At 39.2% G+C, this 20,640-nt stretch overlaps 3 protein-coding genes across 3 annotated transcripts in view; all 3 read left to right on the forward strand.

The window, feature by feature from the left end:
• The window catches only part of LOC111276269 (receptor-like protein 7), an 82,544-nt gene extending 62,226 nt beyond the window's left edge, over positions 1–20,318 (forward strand). The window contains exon 2 of the mRNA XM_089754060.1: positions 19,927–20,318. The gene's annotated coding sequence lies outside the window, so the exon portion shown is untranslated. The remainder of the gene's footprint in view (positions 1–19,926) is intronic.
• Positions 630–20,318, forward strand: LOC149511655 (receptor-like protein 7). The gene is made up of 3 exons (XM_089754061.1): positions 630–3,167; positions 19,163–19,824; positions 19,927–20,318. The coding sequence occupies exons 1-2, from the start codon at positions 705–707 to the stop codon at positions 19,163–19,165; spliced, it is 2,466 nt and encodes an 821-aa protein (XP_089610187.1). The 5' UTR covers positions 630–704; the 3' UTR covers positions 19,166–19,824; positions 19,927–20,318.
• Positions 19,168–19,803, forward strand: LOC149511656 (receptor-like protein 54). The gene has a single exon (XM_089754369.1). It carries the CDS (start codon positions 19,168–19,170, stop codon positions 19,801–19,803), a length of 636 nt encoding a protein of 211 aa, XP_089610495.1.
• Positions 20,319–20,640: the final 322 nt, after the last annotated feature.

Here is a 20,640-nt window from a genome sequence, read left to right on the forward strand (position 1 = left end):
TAATCTGAAATCATTTGTAATCAAATTAATTTGATGATCTTATTATAATGATAATTAAATCATCATAATGATTTTGAAAATGATACAAATACTATTTAAAGAGTAGACATCGTCCTATTAATTCTAACGATATAATTTAACATTTTATTATAATTCGACGTGATAATTTTTCAAATTGAAAGTTCTGGCTATGTATTTTCCTTTAAACCCTATCTTTAAGGAGAACAATTCTATTGAGCCTATACAGCCTTTATTATTTTTTTCTTCTTCTAAATTCATTCTTTCAATACGCTTTCTTTTTCCCGTATTTTTTGGAATATATACATGATCAACAAGAATTTCATATTTTCTTATTTTAAAAACGAATCTCATATTTTCTAGTACTTAAACTTCTATAGACAGTCATATTTTGTCTGTTTTTTTATTGAATTTCTGTTTTCATTGGATTAAAGGAAAAAATATAAATTGTTTTACAAGATTAAAAAATTCGGTGTTTATGCCAACGAAGAAAAAAAAAATCTCACCTTCACATTAAACATTAGGAAATTTAAAGATGTTTAAATGACTTTGAAAGACTTATAGTTGACTTGAAATGATATAAATATAGGCCTCCATTAATCCACTTTCATATGGTATAGCACATTTTCAAATTCATTTCCCTAAACCTCTGCCTCCTTTGATCGCTTGTTTCGTAGTTTCTAGACATGGGAAAGTTTGTCTGGTTGCAACAAATCCTTAGTCTTCTCTTAGTACTCTTCTTACTTTCGGAAGTCGATTGTTATCCAAGTTTGTCTTCCTCTTCTCATAATTTTTCAACTCCTTTATGTCTACCAGAAGACAGCTCTGCCTTGCTCCAATTCAAGAACACCATTTCCATTGATGATTCTGGTCCTTCTTTCCATCCTTACCCTTTCCCTTCTCATCCAAAAACAAACTCCTGGAATGAAAGCACAAACTGCTGCTCATGGGATGGAGTCACTTGCGACAAGGTGACTGGTCATGTCACCGGCCTCAACCTTAGTTGCTCTGTTCTTGTTGGCTCTTTTTCTGAAAACAGCAGTCTTTTCCGCCTTCAAGGACTCCAACGACTCAACCTTGCTTACAACAAAATCAGTGGTTCTATCCCTTCTGGGATTAGTCAGTTAGTAAGTTTGACACATCTTAATCTTTCTGGTTGTTCCTTCTCTGGCTTAGTTCCATCTGATATTTCTCTGTTGTCAAAACTGATTTCACTTGATCTTTCTAAGAATTCTTATGGGGAATTGGAATTTAACAGCCGCAGTTTTGACAAGCTTATGCATAACTTGTCTGATTTAGAAAATCTTTTCCTTGGTTACGTAAACATGTCTGATGTTTTGCCTTCCTCCTTGATAAACTTGACTTCATCTCTGAAGCGTTTGGGTCTAGGTCATAGTGAATTACAGGGCGAATTCCCTACTGAAATTTTTAACCTACCGTACCTTGAGTATCTTGATCTAAGCCAGAACTTTTTTTTGACAGGTTATCTCCCTAGATCAAATTGGAGTAGTCCCCTTAGGTTCTTGAACCTTTCGGTTAGTGGTTTTGAAGGGTCAATTCCTTCGGCCCTAGGTAACCTCACAAAAATCACATTTCTAAATTTATCTTTGAGCAACTTCGAAGGAGAACTTCCAAATGTCTTTGGAAACCTTAATAAACTGACTACTCTGGATTTTTATCACTGTAATTTCAGCGGTCAACTTCCCCCAACGTTGTTCAATCTCACACAACTTACTCATTTAGATTTATCATTCAATAGTCTTGAGGGCCCCCTCCCAACTCAAATAAGCGGGCTTCAGAATCTGATAGAATTTGACTTGTCTCATAACTTATTGAGTGGAGCAATTCCATCTTGGCTTTTTACTCTGCCATCTTTAGAATATTTAGACCTCAGTCGTAACAGGCTCACCCGTCCAATCAATCAGATTCAAAAGCCTAATTCAGTTCAGCAAGTGTTTTTGGCCAATAATGACATACATGGTGAAATACCAAGTTCTTTCTTTGATCTTGCAAATCTTGCCCAACTTGATCTTTCATCAAACAACTTGACTGGCGTCATCAAGTCAGCTTTGCTTTCAAAGCTTGGGAATCTTGAAAAACTCGATCTTTCATCAAATAATTTCAGTGGTGTCATCAAGTTAGATTTGCTTTCAAAGCTCAAGAATCTTACCGAACTTGATCTTTCAAATAACAGGCTGCTATCTTTGAGTAGCAGCAATGGTGTTAACTATTCTTTTCTAGAGCTCGACACTTTATCATTCTCGTCTTGCAATGTAAGGCGGTTCCCGAATTTCTTAAGAACAGCAAAGAACTTGAGAGTTCTTGATCTTTCTTCTAACAAAATTCATGGCTCAATTTCCAAATGGGAATCAGAAGGGTGGGAAGAATTGTCCAGTTTAAACCTCTCTCACAACTCACTGACTAGTTTAGAGCAATTTCCAGGGAAGAAACTTGAAATCCTTGATCTTCGTTCCAACAAACTCCGAGGTCCTCTTCCGGCTCCACCACCTTCATTGCGAGAATTCCTCATGTCCGACAATCAATTGACAGGAAAAATCCCTCCTTCGATTTGTAACATGACTTCACTTGAGATTCTTGATTTGTCTAGAAATAACTTGAGTGGAATTATCCCAGCGTGCCTTGGAAAATTCAGCGAATTTATCTCAACCATAAACCTACAGAAGAACAACTTTCATGGCAAAATCCCCGATTACTGTGTTGACTATAATACGTTGACAGATCTTGCCCTTAATGACAACCGATTGGAAGGGTTATTACCACGATCCTTGATTCATTGTACTTATTTGAGATATTTAAATTTGGCAAATAACAAGTTAAATGATACCATTCCCTATTGGTTGGATAAACTTCCAAAGTTGCAGTTTCTTATCCTGCGATGTAATAGATTTCATGGTCGCTTCAACATTTCCATAGTTGCGTCCTCCTTTTCATCATTACAAATAATTGACCTCTCTCAAAATGAGTTCAGTGGCCCCTTGCCAACAAAATTCTTCCAAAGTTTGGAAGCTATGAAAGATGTAGAGAGAGCGCAAGATGTAGAGAGCGCGCAACGTGCAGCCGTCTCTTGTGATATCTATGCCTGTCGTCGTCGGGAAAGGGAGATTACTCCGATTGGTAATTTTGTGAAAGTAATTGTCATAACGTCTAGATCCGGGGATCTATCGCTAGACATTGACTTTAGGGAGTCGCCACCAATCTTTTTTTATCCAGGTGTGATTGGCCACCTAAGGAATCTGCCCTTTTAGGGAACACCTAAGCTTAAGGGTCCCTAAAGAATAGGTTCGGGTCTGCTTAACCAGAACAGAGTTCGGGAGTTCGGTTACGTGTGAGGAAGGTTATAGCACCCTCACAACGCCCATCAAAAGATGGTACCAGCTTGAATTTGTGTTATCCAAAAGCCTTAAAATTTTACCAAGTAGTTAGTTGTTGAAAATTATTCTCAATTGACTCTAATACTTTTAGCAGAAAATTGAGAAAATTCCCTCACCTCAAGAGTATGCAAGGAAAACTACTGTTTCACTTGCAGAGGCTCCGTCGTCGGATTATTTAAAGAAAAATCAAGATCAACCAATTAATTAATTATCGAAAATTATTCTCAATTGACTCTAATACTTTTAGCAGAAAATTGAGAAAATTCCCTCACCTCAAGAGTATGCAAGAAAAACTACTGTTTCACTTGCAGAGGCTCCGTCGTCGGATTAATTAAAGAAAAATCAAGATCAACCAATTAATTAATTATCGAAAATTATTCTCAATTGACTCTAATACTTTTAGCAGAAAATTGAGAAAATTCCCTCACCTCAGGAGTATGCAAGAAAAACTACTGTTTCACTTGCAGAAGCTCCGTCGTCGGATTAATTAAAGAAAAAAAAATCAAAATCAGCCAAGTAATTAATTATCGGAAATTATTCTCAATTGACTCTAATACTTTTAGCAGAAAATTGAGAAAATTCCCTCACCTCAGGAGTATGCAAGAAAAACTACTGTTTTTACTTGTAGAGGCTCCGTCGTCGGATAAATTAAAGAGAAAAGAAAAAAAAATCAAGATCAAAATCAAAGTCAAATAAAAAAAAATTCAAAAAAAAAAAAAAAAAAAAAAAACCTGGAGCGGCTCGGCTATCGGCTCGGCTCGGCTCGGCTCAAGGAAGAAAAAAACGGCTCGGAGGAGCGGCTTGGAAGCTCGGCTCGGCTCGGCTTGGCTCGGAGGGAGGCTGGCACGCGCGGGTCAGAAGCGGGTCGACGCTCGGGTCGGGTCGGGTCACGGCAAAACGCGCGGATCCTCTGGTTACTTAAGGCCAAAACGACGTCGTTTTTGGAGGGTATTTAAGGCACTCTCCTCTGTTTTTCGGCAGAACGCTCCTCCCCTCTCTCTCTCTTCCTTCCCTTTTCTCTCCCTTCTCTCTAGAAAACCGAAGAACACCGGTGCCGGATTCTGGAAATATCGCCGGAATCTGGAATTTTTGCCGGAATATGGCCGGAATCTTCGCCGGTTTCTGGGAATCTCGCCGGAAACTGGGTTGGTCACCGGAATCTTCAAATTTCGCCGGAATTTGTGCCGGAAAATTCAAATGTCGCCGGAATTTTCGCCGGAATCTGGAAATTTCCCAGAAATTTCCAGAAAAAATTTTCGCAAAAAATTTCTAAAAAATTTTTTCAGATCCCTACAGCTATCCTAACACTTCTCGACCTTCTTTAGCCTTCGAAAACTCTTCTAAACACTTTTTTTCTCTCAAATTCAGTAGCTTTGCTCACTGTTTTCTGTGTCTTTTCCAACTGTTCCAGGAGGTGCTTTATATAGGGATTGATCAGGAGTTTCTGATCAATCCCAACTCCTCCTTGGACGGGGATTCAGTCTTTGAATCCAATTGGACTCTTTAGATTGAATCCCCACTCCCAGTAGGATTCTTCAGCTTCAATCTCAACCTTCCAAAAAAAAATCAAATAAATATAAAAAAATAATAGATAATTAGAACAGATAAATAAAAAGATATTATAGTAAAAAAAATATCTGATAATCAGGAAAAAATCAGAACAGATAATTAAAAAAATAATAAGAATAATAATATAATAATAATAAATATATAACTATATACATATAAATCTATTCTAATGAAAAAAAAATATATATATATATATACATATATTAATACATAATAATAAATAATAAAATACACAAGAGAGAAAAAAAAATAAAATAAAATAAAAATAAAAAATACGGGTAAAAATTCAATTGGGCCTTGCCCATTTGGGCCAGGCCCAAATGATCTGGGTCAGGCCCAATTGATCCGGGCCCGGACCTGATTGGGTGTCTACAGCTGCCCCTCTTTGCGTATTTTCTGTGAGACAGAAATTGCGCAAAGACGTAGACACCCAGTCAAGACCCGACTCGACATTTTCATTTTTTTTTTTTTTTTTTTTAGCTCCTCTTGACAGAGGCTCTACGACTTTGAAAAATAAATTGCTCCTCTAAATAGAGGCACCATGACTTTGGAAAGATAAATTGCTCCTCTAAACAGAGGCACCACGACTTTTGGAAAGTAAATTGCTCCTCTAAGCAGAGGCACTACGACTTTGAGAAAGTAAATTGCTCCTCTAAACAGAGGCACCACGACTTTGAAAAGTAAATTGCTCCTCTAAACAGAGGCACCACGACTTTGGAAAATAAATTGCTCCTCTAAACAGAGGCAACGGAACTTTGAAAAGTAAATTGCTCCTCTAAACAGAGGCAACGGAACTTTGAAAAATAAATTGCTCCTCTAAACAGAGGCAACGGAACTTTGAAAAATAAATTGCTCCTCTAAACAGAGGCAACGAACTTTGAAAAAGTAAATTGCTCCTCTAAACAGAGGCACCACGACTTTTGAAAAGTAAATACTCCTAGTCAATCATGTCCGAAGGAGTTGAAAGTTGTGTTTGAAGGGATTTCAGGAGATTATGCCCAAAGGTCTTATAAATCAACCCTGATACCAAAAGACATCCTATTTCAAGGATTAGGAACTTACCTGACAAGTTTCTTCTCAAACTTGCAAAGTCTTTTCATATCTGTCTTTTTCATGTGGGATGTTGGAACACCCTTGCTTCTTGAATTTGTACACTATATTCTCCTGAAAGTAGTGTATGCTGTGCAATGCATATGAATTTCAATGCATGCCATGCAAATGTTGGCCAATTAATTCCTGTTCAATGTATGGTACTCAAGTTTCTCAAGCTCTTTTTTTCTTGGGTGTCAAGCCCTTTGATTCCTCAAGGATCCAATTGCACTGCTCTTCTAAGATCGAACCAGTGTAGCTCTCAATTGTCTCTTCCACTCACATTCTTCTTGTAAGAAATCTCTTCCTAGATTCAATTTCCTAATTAGGAACTGAACATGTCGATTCTGCCTTTTTCACTCTTGACTCATTCAATGTAATGTAAAAATCTTTCCTGTTGTTATTCATTCATCAATCATTATTTCAAATTCAAAAAGTAAGAATGCATTTGCACATTTCTTCAATGGTGGGGTATTAAGAAGAAAAGAATCTGAATGTTGAGAAACAGTCATAAGAAAAAAGACACAAAGAATGGAATAGAATGTCTCTTATTAGCAAAATGTTGGCAAACTTTGGTCAAGAAAGAATTACAAGGATAGGTATGGGGACAAAGCCCAAAATGAACAATCAGATAATCATGATAACACATCTCAAAGTCTTTTATGAAAACTCAACCCTCTGATGTATTTAACAACTTGGAACTCTTCCGAACTTGCTAGCCCCTATATCAGCAGACTTTTAAATTCGATGCCGTATCCTCCTTATCTAAGCTGCCTTTTCAGGTTTTCAACTTAGACAACCCCCTATGACTCAAACCGCCCTTTTTGGGTTTTCGCCTTGAGTCCTCCTTTTTCATTCACTTTTTCTTTTTTTCCATTTTTTCCATTTTTTTTCATTTTTCATCATTTTTCATTTTTTCCATTTTTTCATTTTTTTTATTTTTTTATTTTTTTGTATTTTTTTCAAGCATAGTATTTCTTCACAGCATCAGAATTTACAGGATGGGGTAAATCGTTTCCATCCATCTCAGTCAGTATCAATGCTCCACCCGAAAAAGCCCGTTTCACCACATACGGCCCTTCCCAATTCGGAGTCCATTTTCCTCTACTATCGTGCTGGATTGGGAGAATTCTTTTCAAAACCAACTCTCCTTCTCGAAAGCAACGAGGCCGAGTCTTCTTATCATGAGCCCTCATCATTCTTCTTTGGTATAACTGACCATGGCACAGTGCAGTCAATCTCTTCTCTTCTATGAAATTTAACTGCTCATAACGTTCACGAATCCATTCGGCTTCTTCTAACTCAACTTCTTTTAAAACTCTCAAAGAGGGGATCTCTACTTCCACTGGTAGTACAGCTTCCATCCCATAAACCAAAGAAAATGGGGTTGCCCCAGTAGAGGTGCGAACTGACGTTCGGTATGCATGCAATGCGAATGGTAACTTCTCATGCCAATCTTTGTAAGTCTCGGTCATTTTTTCCAAAATCCTCTTTATGTTCTTATTGGCTGCCTCAACTGCCCCATTCATTTTTGGACGGTATGGTGCCGAGTTATGATGCTTGATCTTATATTGAGCACATATTTCTTGCATCATCTTGCTATTTAGATTCTTGGCATTGTCTGAAATGATTTTCTCCGGAAGTCCATATCTACAGATAATCTCTTTTTTTATGAACTTGCAAACCACGGAGTGTGTCACGTTTGCATATGAAGCTGCTTCTACCCATTTTGTGAAGTAATCTATCATCACAAAAATGAATCTGTGCCTGTTAGAAGCCTTTGGGGTGATTGGACCAATGACATCCATGCCCCACATTGAAAATGGCCATGGTGGTGCCATAACATGTAAAGCAGACGGCGGAGCATGAATCTTATCAGCATATATCTGGCATTTATGGCATTTACGAGCATAATCAATGCAATCATTCTCCATCGTCAACCAGTAATATCCCGCTCTCATAATCTGTCTTGCCATCATATGTCCACTAGTATGTGCCCCACATATTCCATCATGCACCTCTTCAATGATTTTTTTCGCTTCAGTCTCATTTACACACCTCAATAGTACTTGATCCTTGCTTCTTTTGTAAAGGATATCCCCATCCAGGAAAAAGCTCATAGCCAATCTTCGGATGACCCTTTTATCATTTTCTGTTGCATGAACTGGATACTGCTGATCCTTGACATATTGTAAGATGTCATAATACCAGGGTTTTCCATCTTCTTCCCCCTCTACATTAGAACAATACGCTGGTATATCCTTAACATCTAACTTGATGGGCTGAATGTCGGTGTTATCATTAATTCGAATCATTGCAGCCAGAGTAGCCAATGCATCAGCAATCACATTTTCTTCTCGAGGTAAGTGATCGAACTGGACATCTTCAAATTGTTTCGTCAACTCTAGAATATACTTATGATACGGAATGAGTTTTGGATCTCTCGTCTCCCATTCTCGTTTCAACTGGTATATAACTAGAGCTGAGTCTCCGAACACTTTCAGTGCTTTTACTCTTCTTTTTATAGCAGCTTGCAAACCCATAACACATGCCTCATACTCAGCGATGTTATTTGTGCAATTAAAATTTAACCTCGCTGTTACAGGATAGTATTGTTCTTCTGGAGAAATCAAAATTGCCCCAATTCCATGCCCCAAGGCGTTAGCAGCTCCATCAAAGTACATTCTCCAACATCTTTCCATATGCTCCCTTTCCTCCAGTCGGGAAATAGTCATTAAGTCTTCGTCAGGGAATTCCAGCTTCATCGGCTCATACTCTTCAGTAGCACGATCTGCAAGAAATTCTGCTATAGCGCCTCCTTTTATTGCTTTTTGGCTCACATATATAATGTCATATTCTGAGAGCATTACTTGCCATCTAGCGATTCTTCCTGACAAAGAAGGCTTCTCGAAGATATACTTAATTGGATCCAATTTTGCTATGAGCCACGTAGTGTGATAAAGCATATACTGTCTGAGTCTTTTGGCAGTCCACGCTAATGCACAACACATTTTCTCCAATGAAGAATACTTGGATTCATATTCCGTGAACTTTTTACTCAGATAGTAAGTAGCTCTCTCCTTTCGGCTAGCTTCATCTTGCTGCCCCAGCACACATCCCATTGAATTTTCATTTACAGTTAGGTACAGAATTAAAGGTCTTCCTGGAACAGGTGGCACCAATATTGGAGGATTCGATAAATACTGCTTAATTTTATCAAATGCCTCTTGACATTCTTCGTTCCATTTCCCAGGATTATTCTTACGGAGAAGCTTAAATATGGGATCACATTTGTAAGTAAGCTGAGAGATAAACCGAGAGATGTAGTTCAATCTCCCCAGAAAACCTCGAACTTCTCTTGGCGTGCTGGGAGGTGACAAATTTTGGATGGCCTGTATCTTATCGGGATCAACTTCAATTCCTCTTTCACTGACCACAAAGCCTAGCAACTTCCCTGACTTTACCCCAAAGGTGCACTTGGCTGGGTTTAATTTGAGCTGAAATTTCCTTAACCTCTCAAATAACTTTCTGAGGCTAGTAACATGATCTTCACCTTCACAAGACTTTGCAATCATATCGTCTACATACACCTCAATCTCTTTATGCATCATGTCATGAAAGAGTGTTACCATAGCCCTTTGATATGTTGCCCCAGCATTCTTTAACCCAAAAGGCATGACTTTGTAGCAGAAAGTTCCCCACATGGTCACAAAAGTAGTCTTTTCCATATCATCTGCAGCCATTTTTATCTGATTATACCCCGAGAAACCATCCATAAAGGAGAAAATCGAATGCTTAGCTGTGTTATCTACCAGTGTGTCGATATGAGGTAAAGGAAAGTTATCCTTTGGGCTAGCCTTATTCAAATCCCGATAGTCTACACACATTCGTACTTTTCCATCTTTCTTAGAAACTGGGACTATATTGGCTACCCATTCTGGATACTTGGCCACTTGCAGAAAACCTGCATCAAATTGTTTCTTCACCTCTTCTTTAATCTTTAGCAGCATTTCGGGCTTCATCCGTCTCAGTTTCTGCTGAACGGGCTTACATTCTGACTTTAGGGGCAATCTGTGCTCCACTATCTCTGTGCTCAGTCCTGGCATATCCTGGTAAGACCAAGCGAATATATCTATAAATTCTTGAAGTAGGTCTGCCAACCGTCGCCTATCTCCAGATGGAAGTGAAGTGCCCATTCTAACCTCTTTCTTATTTTCTTCATCTCCCAGATTCACTAAGTCCACTACCTCCTGATAAGGCTCAATTGGCTTATTCTCTTGTTCAATCATCCTCATTAGGTCCGGAGACATAACATATTCTTCAGAATTCTCTTCATTGTCAAGTTCATCAGTATTAATTGAATTCTCAAAGTTAACCTCTTGATGGTTATCATGATTATCTTCTTGTTCATTTAAAGACCTGAAATTGAATGAAATGGGATATGTTGGCAAGATGTGTTTGAAAGGTGAAAATAATGAAGGCATGAGAAGAAATGAATGTAAATGCATCCTCCCTATTTTTTATTAAAAATAATAAATGATGAATGGCCCAAACAAAAAGGATCACCCCATAGCCTTGGGCAAAAGCTATTGAGATGTTACAATTACATTGAATCAAAATCAAAAGTCAGAGGCATTTCAATGGCACTCCAATTGTTCAGCTCATAGTCTTGTGGACAAAGGCGAACCCATTCTTCTTTGTTGAGCCCCACTTCATCTTCAACAGCATTAATGGCTAACTGGGCAAAGTCCTCTTCCACACTTTTCTTTGCATCTGGGTTCATAAATCCTCCAGGTCTGAAGGTTTCGTACAATTGTGGGATAAACATCAGTCTTGCTGTCTTTCTTGATGGCCTTCTCTTGACTTCCCATTCTGCCATCTCGTATCCTAAGCCTGCCCTGTCGCTATTGTCCGCTATTGTCGGAGGTTCTTTAATTCCCTGCAAATTTTTGCCTAGCCCAAGTCCTGGACGCCAGCCTTTGTTGATGACTTGGCTCACCACTATTTTTGAAAAAGGCTGATTTTGAAATCCTTCGCCTACAGTATTGACCAATTCAAAAGATCGATAGGAGCATTCCAAAGCTTCTTCAGCAGCCTCTACATATGGAGTGTTCAGTGGTTGGGTCACTAGCATATCTTCTTCTCCAACTACCACTACTAATTGACCTTCCACATTGAACTTGATCTTCTGATGCAAAGTAGAGGGAACAGCTCCTGCCATGTGAATCCATGGCCTTCCTAACAAACAGCTGTAGGACGGAGATATATCCATCACTTGAAATTTTACATTAAAAGTGCATGGCCCAATTTGTAAGGGCATCTCAATATCCCCCAGGACTTCTTTTCTGGTCCCATCAAAGGCTCTCACAATCATTTGACTGTCCTTCATATGAGAGTAATCAATGGGTAATCTTGCCAAAGTTGACATAGGCATGACATTGATGGCAGAACCATTATCGACAAGGACTTTGGCTATAATATGGCTCTTGCACTTGACTGTGATATGCAGAGCCTTGGCACTTCTCTTTCCCTCCAAAGAAATCTCATTATCACTGAATGAAATGTGATTTGGCATAACTAGATTTCCAGCTAAGTGGTTCACATATTCAACAGACACGTTATGTGCCACGTATGCCTGATTCAACACTTTCAGCAAGGCATTTCGGTGTGGCTCTGAGTTCAGCAGCAGTGATAATAATGAGATTCGAGCTGGCATTTTGTTCAACTGTTCCACAACTGAATACTCACTATGTTTTATCAGCTTCAGGAATTCACAAACCTCTTTTTCTGATACTGGCTTTGGCTGATCTTCTTCAGGCTCTATCTCCGGATTATTTCGCTTTTCTCCTTCTTTAACCTTCTCTCTTCTGGCTCTCTCTAGCATTTCTGGAGTGTAACATCTCCCACTTCGAGTAATGCCTCCTACACCAGTTATATTGGAAGCATCAGCTTTGGAGACCTCTTCTTTTTGCCCCTGAATTACAGTGTCACAGCCATATTTCCAGGGTACAGCTTTATCATCTTTATATGGAAAAGGAGTTGGGACTCTAAAAGTTACCGATCTGGGAAAGAGTTTATCTATGACTGACTTTGGTTTGTTTCCATACTGAATTGTCACTGGTTTTGGAAACAACTTTACAGGCTTATTAGTCATGTATACCTCAGCATTCTTTAGGCCTTCTTTTTCTTCATAGACTTCCATTTGGTGTGAATCCAAGAGTCTTTGCACCTCCTGGTGAAACTGCTCACAGGTTTCAAGGGAATGGCCCATTCCCCCACTATGATACTTACAACTGGTACCAGCTATATATACTCCATGATAGCTGTGTGGACTTACCAGTTGTATCATGTCTGCTTTTCGTAAAACGTTGAACAGTTGGTCGAGAGGTGTCTTGATATCTGCCACTTCTTTCTTCACATGGCGCTCCTGTTCTTCTCCTGTAGCATTCACATTATGATTCGGTAGAGGATTTCCACTAACATTAGGCGCAGCCGTCCCTCCAGTGTCAAAGCAGATCATCCCATCTTTGATCAACCGTTGCACTTTGTGTTTCAGAGTAGTGCAATTCTCGGTAGAATGACCGGCGATCCCATAATGGTAGTCACAGTGGGCAGTGGGATCATACCACTTAGGGTAAGGTGGCTTAAGGGGTTCTAATTTACTTGGAGCAATCAAGTGACTGTTGTAGAGCTCCTTGTATAACTCCGTATATGTCATTGGAATTGGGTCAAAAGTAGGTTTTTCACGAGTGGTTCGTTGCTCCCGCGAACCACTAACAGGGTTAGTTGGGCGAATTTCTGGTCTTGAGGTAGGTGGGATGTTAGTACTGTACATGGTGTTTTGGGGTCTATGAGGGGTTTGATAGGTTTGGGGGTGTGGTGGTTGTGTAAATGGTTGGTATGGGTGAAAAGAAGTGTTATTTACAGCAGGGTGATATGGCAAGTATTCTGGTGGTGGGTAGGGTGAATAACCTCTAACCTGCTGTCTATCAAAGCTCACAGCCTGAGTTTCAGTTTCTTTTTTCTTCGGGACTCTTTTGCTAGATGCTTCACTTCCTTCTAGCTTGCCATTTTTGATGGCACTCTCAATGATCTCTCCCGAGATTACCATATCAGCGAAATTTTTTGTTGCATTCCCTATCATCTTTTCATAATAGGGAGGTTTTAAAGTGCTAACAAATAGCACTGTAGTTTCTTTCTCAGTCAAAGGAGGCTGTACCTGAGAAGCAACATCCCTCCATCTCTGGGCATACTCTTTAAAAGATTCGTTTGACTTCTTCTCCAGGTTCTGCAAAGACAAACGATCTGGGGCCAAATCGATGATATGTCGATATTGACTGATAAAGTCATGCGCCATATCGCTCCAAGAGCGAATACGAGTTCTGTCCAGCTGAACATACCATCTGGCCGCAGAACCAGTAAGACTGTCTTGAAAAACATGCATCAATAGCTTTTCATCATGCGCATGAGCTGCCATTTTCCTACAGTACATGGTGATGTGGGTTTTGGGACACTTTGTACCGTCATATTTTTCAAATTTCGGTACTTTGAACTTATGGGGGATAACCACATCAGGAACCAGGCAAAGCCCAGCAGCATCAACTGACCCATAAAAGCTAAATCCTTCTACAGCCCTTAGCCTTTGCTCTAGCATGCTAATCTTGGAACTTTCCTCAGCTTCTACCTTCATATTTTCCTTTTCCTTCTCTTTTAAGTCATCTAGATCAGGAATTGGTTCTACTGCCTTTTCAGTGAAGACAGGATTTATATAACTGTTATACTGCCCTGGGTTGAAAGTTGATGGCATTCCAGGATATGTTGGATATGTGAAATGTTGTGGTGGGACCTCTTGGGCAGACGGAGCTTGAGGCGGGCCAAAACCTGGAGGGTATAAAGGGTCAGCCACTTCTTGCTGGCTTGTACTTCCTTCAACTCCTTTTCCTTTGTTCATGTTATTTAGAGCCTCCAGAATCTTGCTTAGCTCACTTTCAATCTTCTCCTGAGCTTTTTCTAGCTTTTCGAATCTATGAGAATTTTCCTGCTCCATTTGCCTTGCTCTGGATCTTGTGTTGAAACGATGGGCAGGGTTTTCGCTAGATGGAGCTATCCTTGGAACCTTGAGTACCATACCTCAGAATTAGTAACTTTGCATGATTATCACATGGTTAAAGTGTAATGAATGAGAATGCAATGAATGAAAAATGCATGTATGCAGAGAACATTTGCCTTAAAACGGTATTCAACTAAAAAAATTTCATTTATTCCAAAAAACTTTGATCTACATTGAGTTTATCCCTCTAGAATTATAGCCATAAAATTGTTTGATCTGTTCATACTGGGCTTTGGCTTCTTCTATGAAGTTCAACAGACGCTGTCCATGTTCTCCTACTGGGGCCACCACTTGTCTTAATGCTTCTGCCTCTTCCACCATCTCTTTTGCCTTACATACCCCTTTATGGATCTGGGTTGTTAAGTGCTCAATGTATTTTTGCCTTCCTAGGTTCTCTCTTTTACCACACCAGACTTGGTATGATAATTCTCTATGTTCTCTGACCAGTGCAGCGATGCGATCTCCTTGTTCTTCCAACCTTTGACTTAGCCCGCTCAAATAACTGTTCAGCATGTTAAGTTCTGCCTGTGCTTCGGTACTTTCTTCTTCCAATTCGGTATACTCTTGCTTCAATCTTGTATTTTCCTCAGTCAGCTCGGTAATGGTTATCCCTTTGGCTCTTTCCCTCACACATAGCCTCTTATGCTCCTGGTGTAACTTTGCTAGATCTTCAGTAGCTGTATCACGTTCTCTAGCAATCTTGTGAACTTCAACTTCATATCTTTCGGCTCTACCTTTCCACTGGGCTTTTTCTTCTTGAAGTTTCTGAATCTCTTGCTTTAACTGGCTCTTTTCAGACTCAAATTCTTTTGTTGTCAGTTCTAACTCTGATGGTGTCTCTTCAAGTCTTTCTTCTGTTGGTGGTTGAGAGATTTCATAAGTGAATACCATTTCTTGTCTTCTCTTTGCTCTCCAAACCAAGTAACCTGGGGTGACTTTTTCAGTGAATGGTCCAGGACTCACTCTTTGGGGATTTTTCCATGCTTTGATCATCTCATTCATCCTCTGAAATGCTTTAGGCTCACTGTAAGAGAAATCTAACTGATGAAGCCCATAAGTCACAGGAATGAACTGTTCTCCCCCCAATTGCCTCCTTACTAGGAGCGGTGCATAATTCGTCACTCCCCATAAACCCAGAAGTGGAACCTCTGTACTATCCCCACATTGGTATAACATAGGCTCACGATTCATCCATGGGGCTAACCATCTCACCCTGGCACTTTCCAATTTTTGTAAGAAAGTTATCCATTCTTGTTTAGACCTCCGCTTTGACCAACCACTTTCGCAGAATTCCTTGATCGGAAAGCGATTACGGATATAAATCTTCGAGAAAGCACCATTTCCATGTTCGAAATGGCTTTTCATCCACACATACAATAACTGTATGCATCCTATGAAGCGCCCTCCATTCCGACGACAATAACTCAAGGATCTGATAGTCTCTGCTAATATCACCGTTGAGGGATTACAGCCATTGATCACACTCTCGAAGAAATCAACTACCTCTATCTCAATATGTCCCAAAACCTTTGGAAAGATTACCAGTCCGTATATAGCCAAGGCAAATATGTCCAACCCCCGTTCTTCATTGGCATGTTGCATCAGAAACTCATGAAAGAACTTCCAAGGTAGGCAGACCTGTTCCTGTTTCTTCTTTGTATGAGAATCCACAACTTCCTTGTTTATCCCCATGAGTTGAGCCAGACTTTTACGAAATCCTGACTTATGCTTTTTGACATATATCTTGTCAGGAGTCTTGAGATACAAACCCAACAAGACCGAATATTCTTCTATGGTGGGAGTCATATCAACTTCATTAAAGATGAAACACCTGTATGTAGGATCCCAGAATTGTGTTGCAGCTCTAATTAGTTGATCATCAACAGCCACTGCTAGAAGGTGTGCTATATGCCCATGTTTCTGACAAAACTGCTCTTGTCTTGACGGACTCATCTTCTTCCAGATGTCAACCAAATCTTCTAAATTGTTCTGTTTGAGGAGGATAGATGTTTCTTGAGACAGAGTAGACTCATACCCAATTGGCAAGCAATCTCCCATCTTCAGTTGGGTCTTTTCTGACAAGGCCCTTACCTCATTAGGTGTCCCACAGGGTGCTAATACTGATGAAGAACAAACTAGGCGTTCATTGGTGTCCATGAAAAAAAATTTGTTGAAGACCGTTTTTCAGGCAAATGTTCTTTATGCAACTTTATGATGTGCACATGAACCAATGCAAAAGAAAAAAAAAAGGTTAGTATACCCAGAAAAAGAATAAATAACTAAATAAATTTAAACATCACACAAAGTAAAAAGGATGAATCCTATGCTTTTGGTCAATTCTAACAGGGAAGGGTGATGGCTCTATCTATGGGTTAGGCACTCTTAAAGTTCACTATATGCGGTTTTAGGGTCAAAGTCTAAAGGTCCTCAAATTGTTCCTTACATCCTTGTCCATCACAGACTAGTAAGGCACCCTAATCCTCACCCATTACAGGCTACAAGCGGAAAAGGTTCAATTTGAGTGGGAGTATTTCGCTAGCCACTGCGGAGGCATTAGACCTCACGAAAGCAATAGGTACTTTACTCCCTCCTAGAGGGACGGAGCTCGGGTATAGAGCTCATGTTATGCACATGCACATGAATGACATAATTAACAAGATAAATAAACAGGAATGAATAACAACACATATATACAACAAGGTTCAATTCCATTTGGCTTTTGGATAACACAAATTATTTGCTGGCCTGACTCTCAAAATCCCCAGTGGAGTCGCCAAGCTGTCATAACGTCTAGATCCGGGGATCTATCGCTAGACATTGACTTTAGGGAGTCGCCACCAATCTTTTTTTATCCAGGTGTGATTGGCCACCTAAGGAATCTGCCCTTTTAGGGAACACCTAAGCTTAAGGGTCCCTAAAGAATAGGTTCGGGTCTGCTTAACCAGAACAGAGTTCGGGAGTTCGGTTACGTGTGAGGAAGGTTATAGCACCCTCACAACGCCCATCAAAAGATGGTACCAGCTTGAATTTGTGTTATCCAAAAGCCTTAAAATTTTACCAAGTAGTTAGTTGTTGAAAATTATTCTCAATTGACTCTAATACTTTTAGCAGAAAATTGAGAAAATTCCCTCACCTCAAGAGTATGCAAGGAAAACTACTGTTTCACTTGCAGAGGCTCCGTCGTCGGATTATTTAAAGAAAAATCAAGATCAACCAATTAATTAATTATCGAAAATTATTCTCAATTGACTCTAATACTTTTAGCAGAAAATTGAGAAAATTCCCTCACCTCAAGAGTATGCAAGAAAAACTACTGTTTCACTTGCAGAGGCTCCGTCGTCGGATTAATTAAAGAAAAATCAAGATCAACCAATTAATTAATTATCGAAAATTATTCTCAATTGACTCTAATACTTTTAGCAGAAAATTGAGAAAATTCCCTCACCTCAGGAGTATGCAAGAAAAACTACTGTTTCACTTGCAGAAGCTCCGTCGTCGGATTAATTAAAGAAAAAAAAATCAAAATCAGCCAAGTAATTAATTATCGGAAATTATTCTCAATTGACTCTAATACTTTTAGCAGAAAATTGAGAAAATTCCCTCACCTCAGGAGTATGCAAGAAAAACTACTGTTTTTACTTGTAGAGGCTCCGTCGTCGGATAAATTAAAGAGAAAAGAAAAAAAAATCAAGATCAAAATCAAAGTCAAATAAAAAAAAATTCAAAAAAAAAAAAAAAAAAAAAAAAAACCTGGAGCGGCTCGGCTATCGGCTCGGCTCGGCTCGGCTCAAGGAAGAAAAAAACGGCTCGGAGGAGCGGCTTGGAAGCTCGGCTCGGCTCGGCTTGGCTCGGAGGGAGGCTGGCACGCGCGGGTCAGAAGCGGGTCGACGCTCGGGTCGGGTCGGGTCACGGCAAAACGCGCGGATCCTCTGGTTACTTAAGGCCAAAACGACGTCGTTTTTGGAGGGTATTTAAGGCACTCTCCTCTGTTTTTCGGCAGAACGCTCCTCCCCTCTCTCTCTCTTCCTTCCCTTTTCTCTCCCTTCTCTCTAGAAAACCGAAGAACACCGGTGCCGGATTCTGGAAATGTCGCCGGAATCTGGAATTTTTGCCGGAATATGGCCGGAATCTTCGCCGGTTTCTGGGAATCTCGCCGGAAACTGGGTTGGTCACCGGAATCTTCAAATTTCGCCGGAATTTGTGCCGGAAAATTCAAATGTCGCCGGAATTTTCGCCGGAATCTGGAAATTTCCCAGAAATTTCCAGAAAAAATTTTCGCAAAAAATTTCTAAAAAATTTTTTCAGATCCCTACAGCTATCCTAACACTTCTCGACCTTCTTTAGCCTTCGAAAACTCTTCTAAACACTTTTTTTCTCTCAAATTCAGTAGCTTTGCTCACTGTTTTCTGTGTCTTTTCCAACTGTTCCAGGAGGTGCTTTATATAGGGATTGATCAGGAGTTTCTGATCAATCCCAACTCCTCCTTGGACGGGGATTCAGTCTTTGAATCCAATTGGACTCTTTAGATTGAATCCCCACTCCCAGTAGGATTCTTCAGCTTCAATCTCAACCTTCCAAAAAAAAATCAAATAAATATAAAAAAATAATAGATAATTAGAACAGATAAATAAAAAGATATTATAGTAAAAAAAATATCTGATAATCAGGAAAAAATCAGAACAGATAATTAAAAAAATAATAAGAATAATAATATAATAATAATAAATATATAACTATATACATATAAATCTATTCTAATGAAAAAAAAAATATATATATATATATACATATATTAATACATAATAATAAATAATAAAATACACAAGAGAGAAAAAAAAATAAAATAAAATAAAAATAAAAAATACGGGTAAAAATTCAATTGGGCCTTGCCCATTTGGGCCAGGCCCAAATGATCTGGGTCAGGCCCAATTGATCCGGGTCAGGCCCAATTGATCCGGGCCCGGACCTGATTGGGTGTCTACAGTAATAATGAAAAGGTTGGAGAGAGAGATACAGCTGGAGGAAATATTACCTGGTTTCACACTTATAGATTTTTCAAACAATCGTTTTTCTGGACCAATCCTTGATGCACTTGGCGAACTTCATGCTCTTCTACTGCTCAATCTCTCGCACAACAACCTAAATGGTACCATCCCATCGTCATTTGGAAGTATGGCAGCAATTGAATCATTAGATCTCTCGTGGAACAAGCTTGGTGGCAGGATTCCTTCCCAATTAACGAATCTGACATTTCTGGAAGTGTTAAACCTGTCACAAAATACTCTTGTCGGACCCATTCCGCATGGTAATCAATTTGATACTTTTGACAATGATTCCTATAGCGGTAACCCGGAATTGTGTGAACTCCCACTGTCAAAGAAATGTGGCGACGCTAAGGGACCAAAACCACCTACACCAGTGCTTGTGGAAGATGAAGGTTCTGCAATACCCTTTATTTGGAAACTTGCAATGATGGGCTATGGATGTGGATTGGTGTTGGGATTAAGCATGGGATACATTGTTTTCACAACTGGAAGACCATGGTGGTTTATTAGAACGATTGAGAGAGATTGGCAGAAGTATGTTACGAGGTGGATTCGCAGGAAAGGAGGAAGAAGAAACTAACACTACATCCAAAATACTCAAGTGAGTTTTAACTATTTTGCAAAGTAGAATTTTATTAGACTCTCATTGCTTTTGTAATCTACAGTTAATCTTTCCTCTTTCTTTTTTTTAGATTTGTCACAGTGGCAATCGAACTGAATTCGAGGAAGATATGCACCCTGCTTCCATGGGACCTGGCTGGAAAGTGCATGTTTTCTATCATCTATGTTAATTTTCTCTGTGGCAATGTTTCAAATAATTGAGTAGTTCATTGAAAATCTGAATGGTTAAGCAACTCGGGTACTATGATTCAGGGTCTTCTTACTTTTCTTGTTTAGCTCTGTTCATATGGGTGTCTTCATAATTTCTAAATTTGTGTCTGTTGTGTTTTTTGGTGGCATTATGTTCTGCTCTGTTTTAGTGTTTTTCCATGAGATGTTAATGAGTTGTCCCACCAATTATTGTTCTTTCTTTTGAAAACTCTTCCGCTTTTGGTATTACCTCCGCTTATGGAACTCCAATTGATTAATTATTTATGTTGCTTAATGTCATTAATTAGATTATTGAAGGTTAATTTCTTTTGGCCTGGTTCGTTAGTCACTGGTTGCATGGTTTTTTTTTTTTTTTTTAATCTAAAACTGTCGGAATTTGAAATTCACTCTCTGAAATTAAGAGTCCAAGTCCTTATCAACATACCAATATTACTGTTGGTCAATGGCCACTGGTTGCTTGGTTCATAATGTATATTTTTGCAATATATCTAAAAATTGTGCTTTCCAATTATGTTGAGTTTTATTGAACCCATATTATTTTTTATGATACTGAAACCCTCTTGTTGTTGTTGTCTAATGAGATCGA

The sequence above is a fragment of the Durio zibethinus genome, chromosome 25 (assembly GCF_047325235.1).
Source record: "Durio zibethinus cultivar Kanyao isolate XHJ-2024 chromosome 25, ASM4732523v1, whole genome shotgun sequence".
Taxonomy (NCBI): domain Eukaryota; kingdom Viridiplantae; phylum Streptophyta; class Magnoliopsida; order Malvales; family Malvaceae; genus Durio; species Durio zibethinus.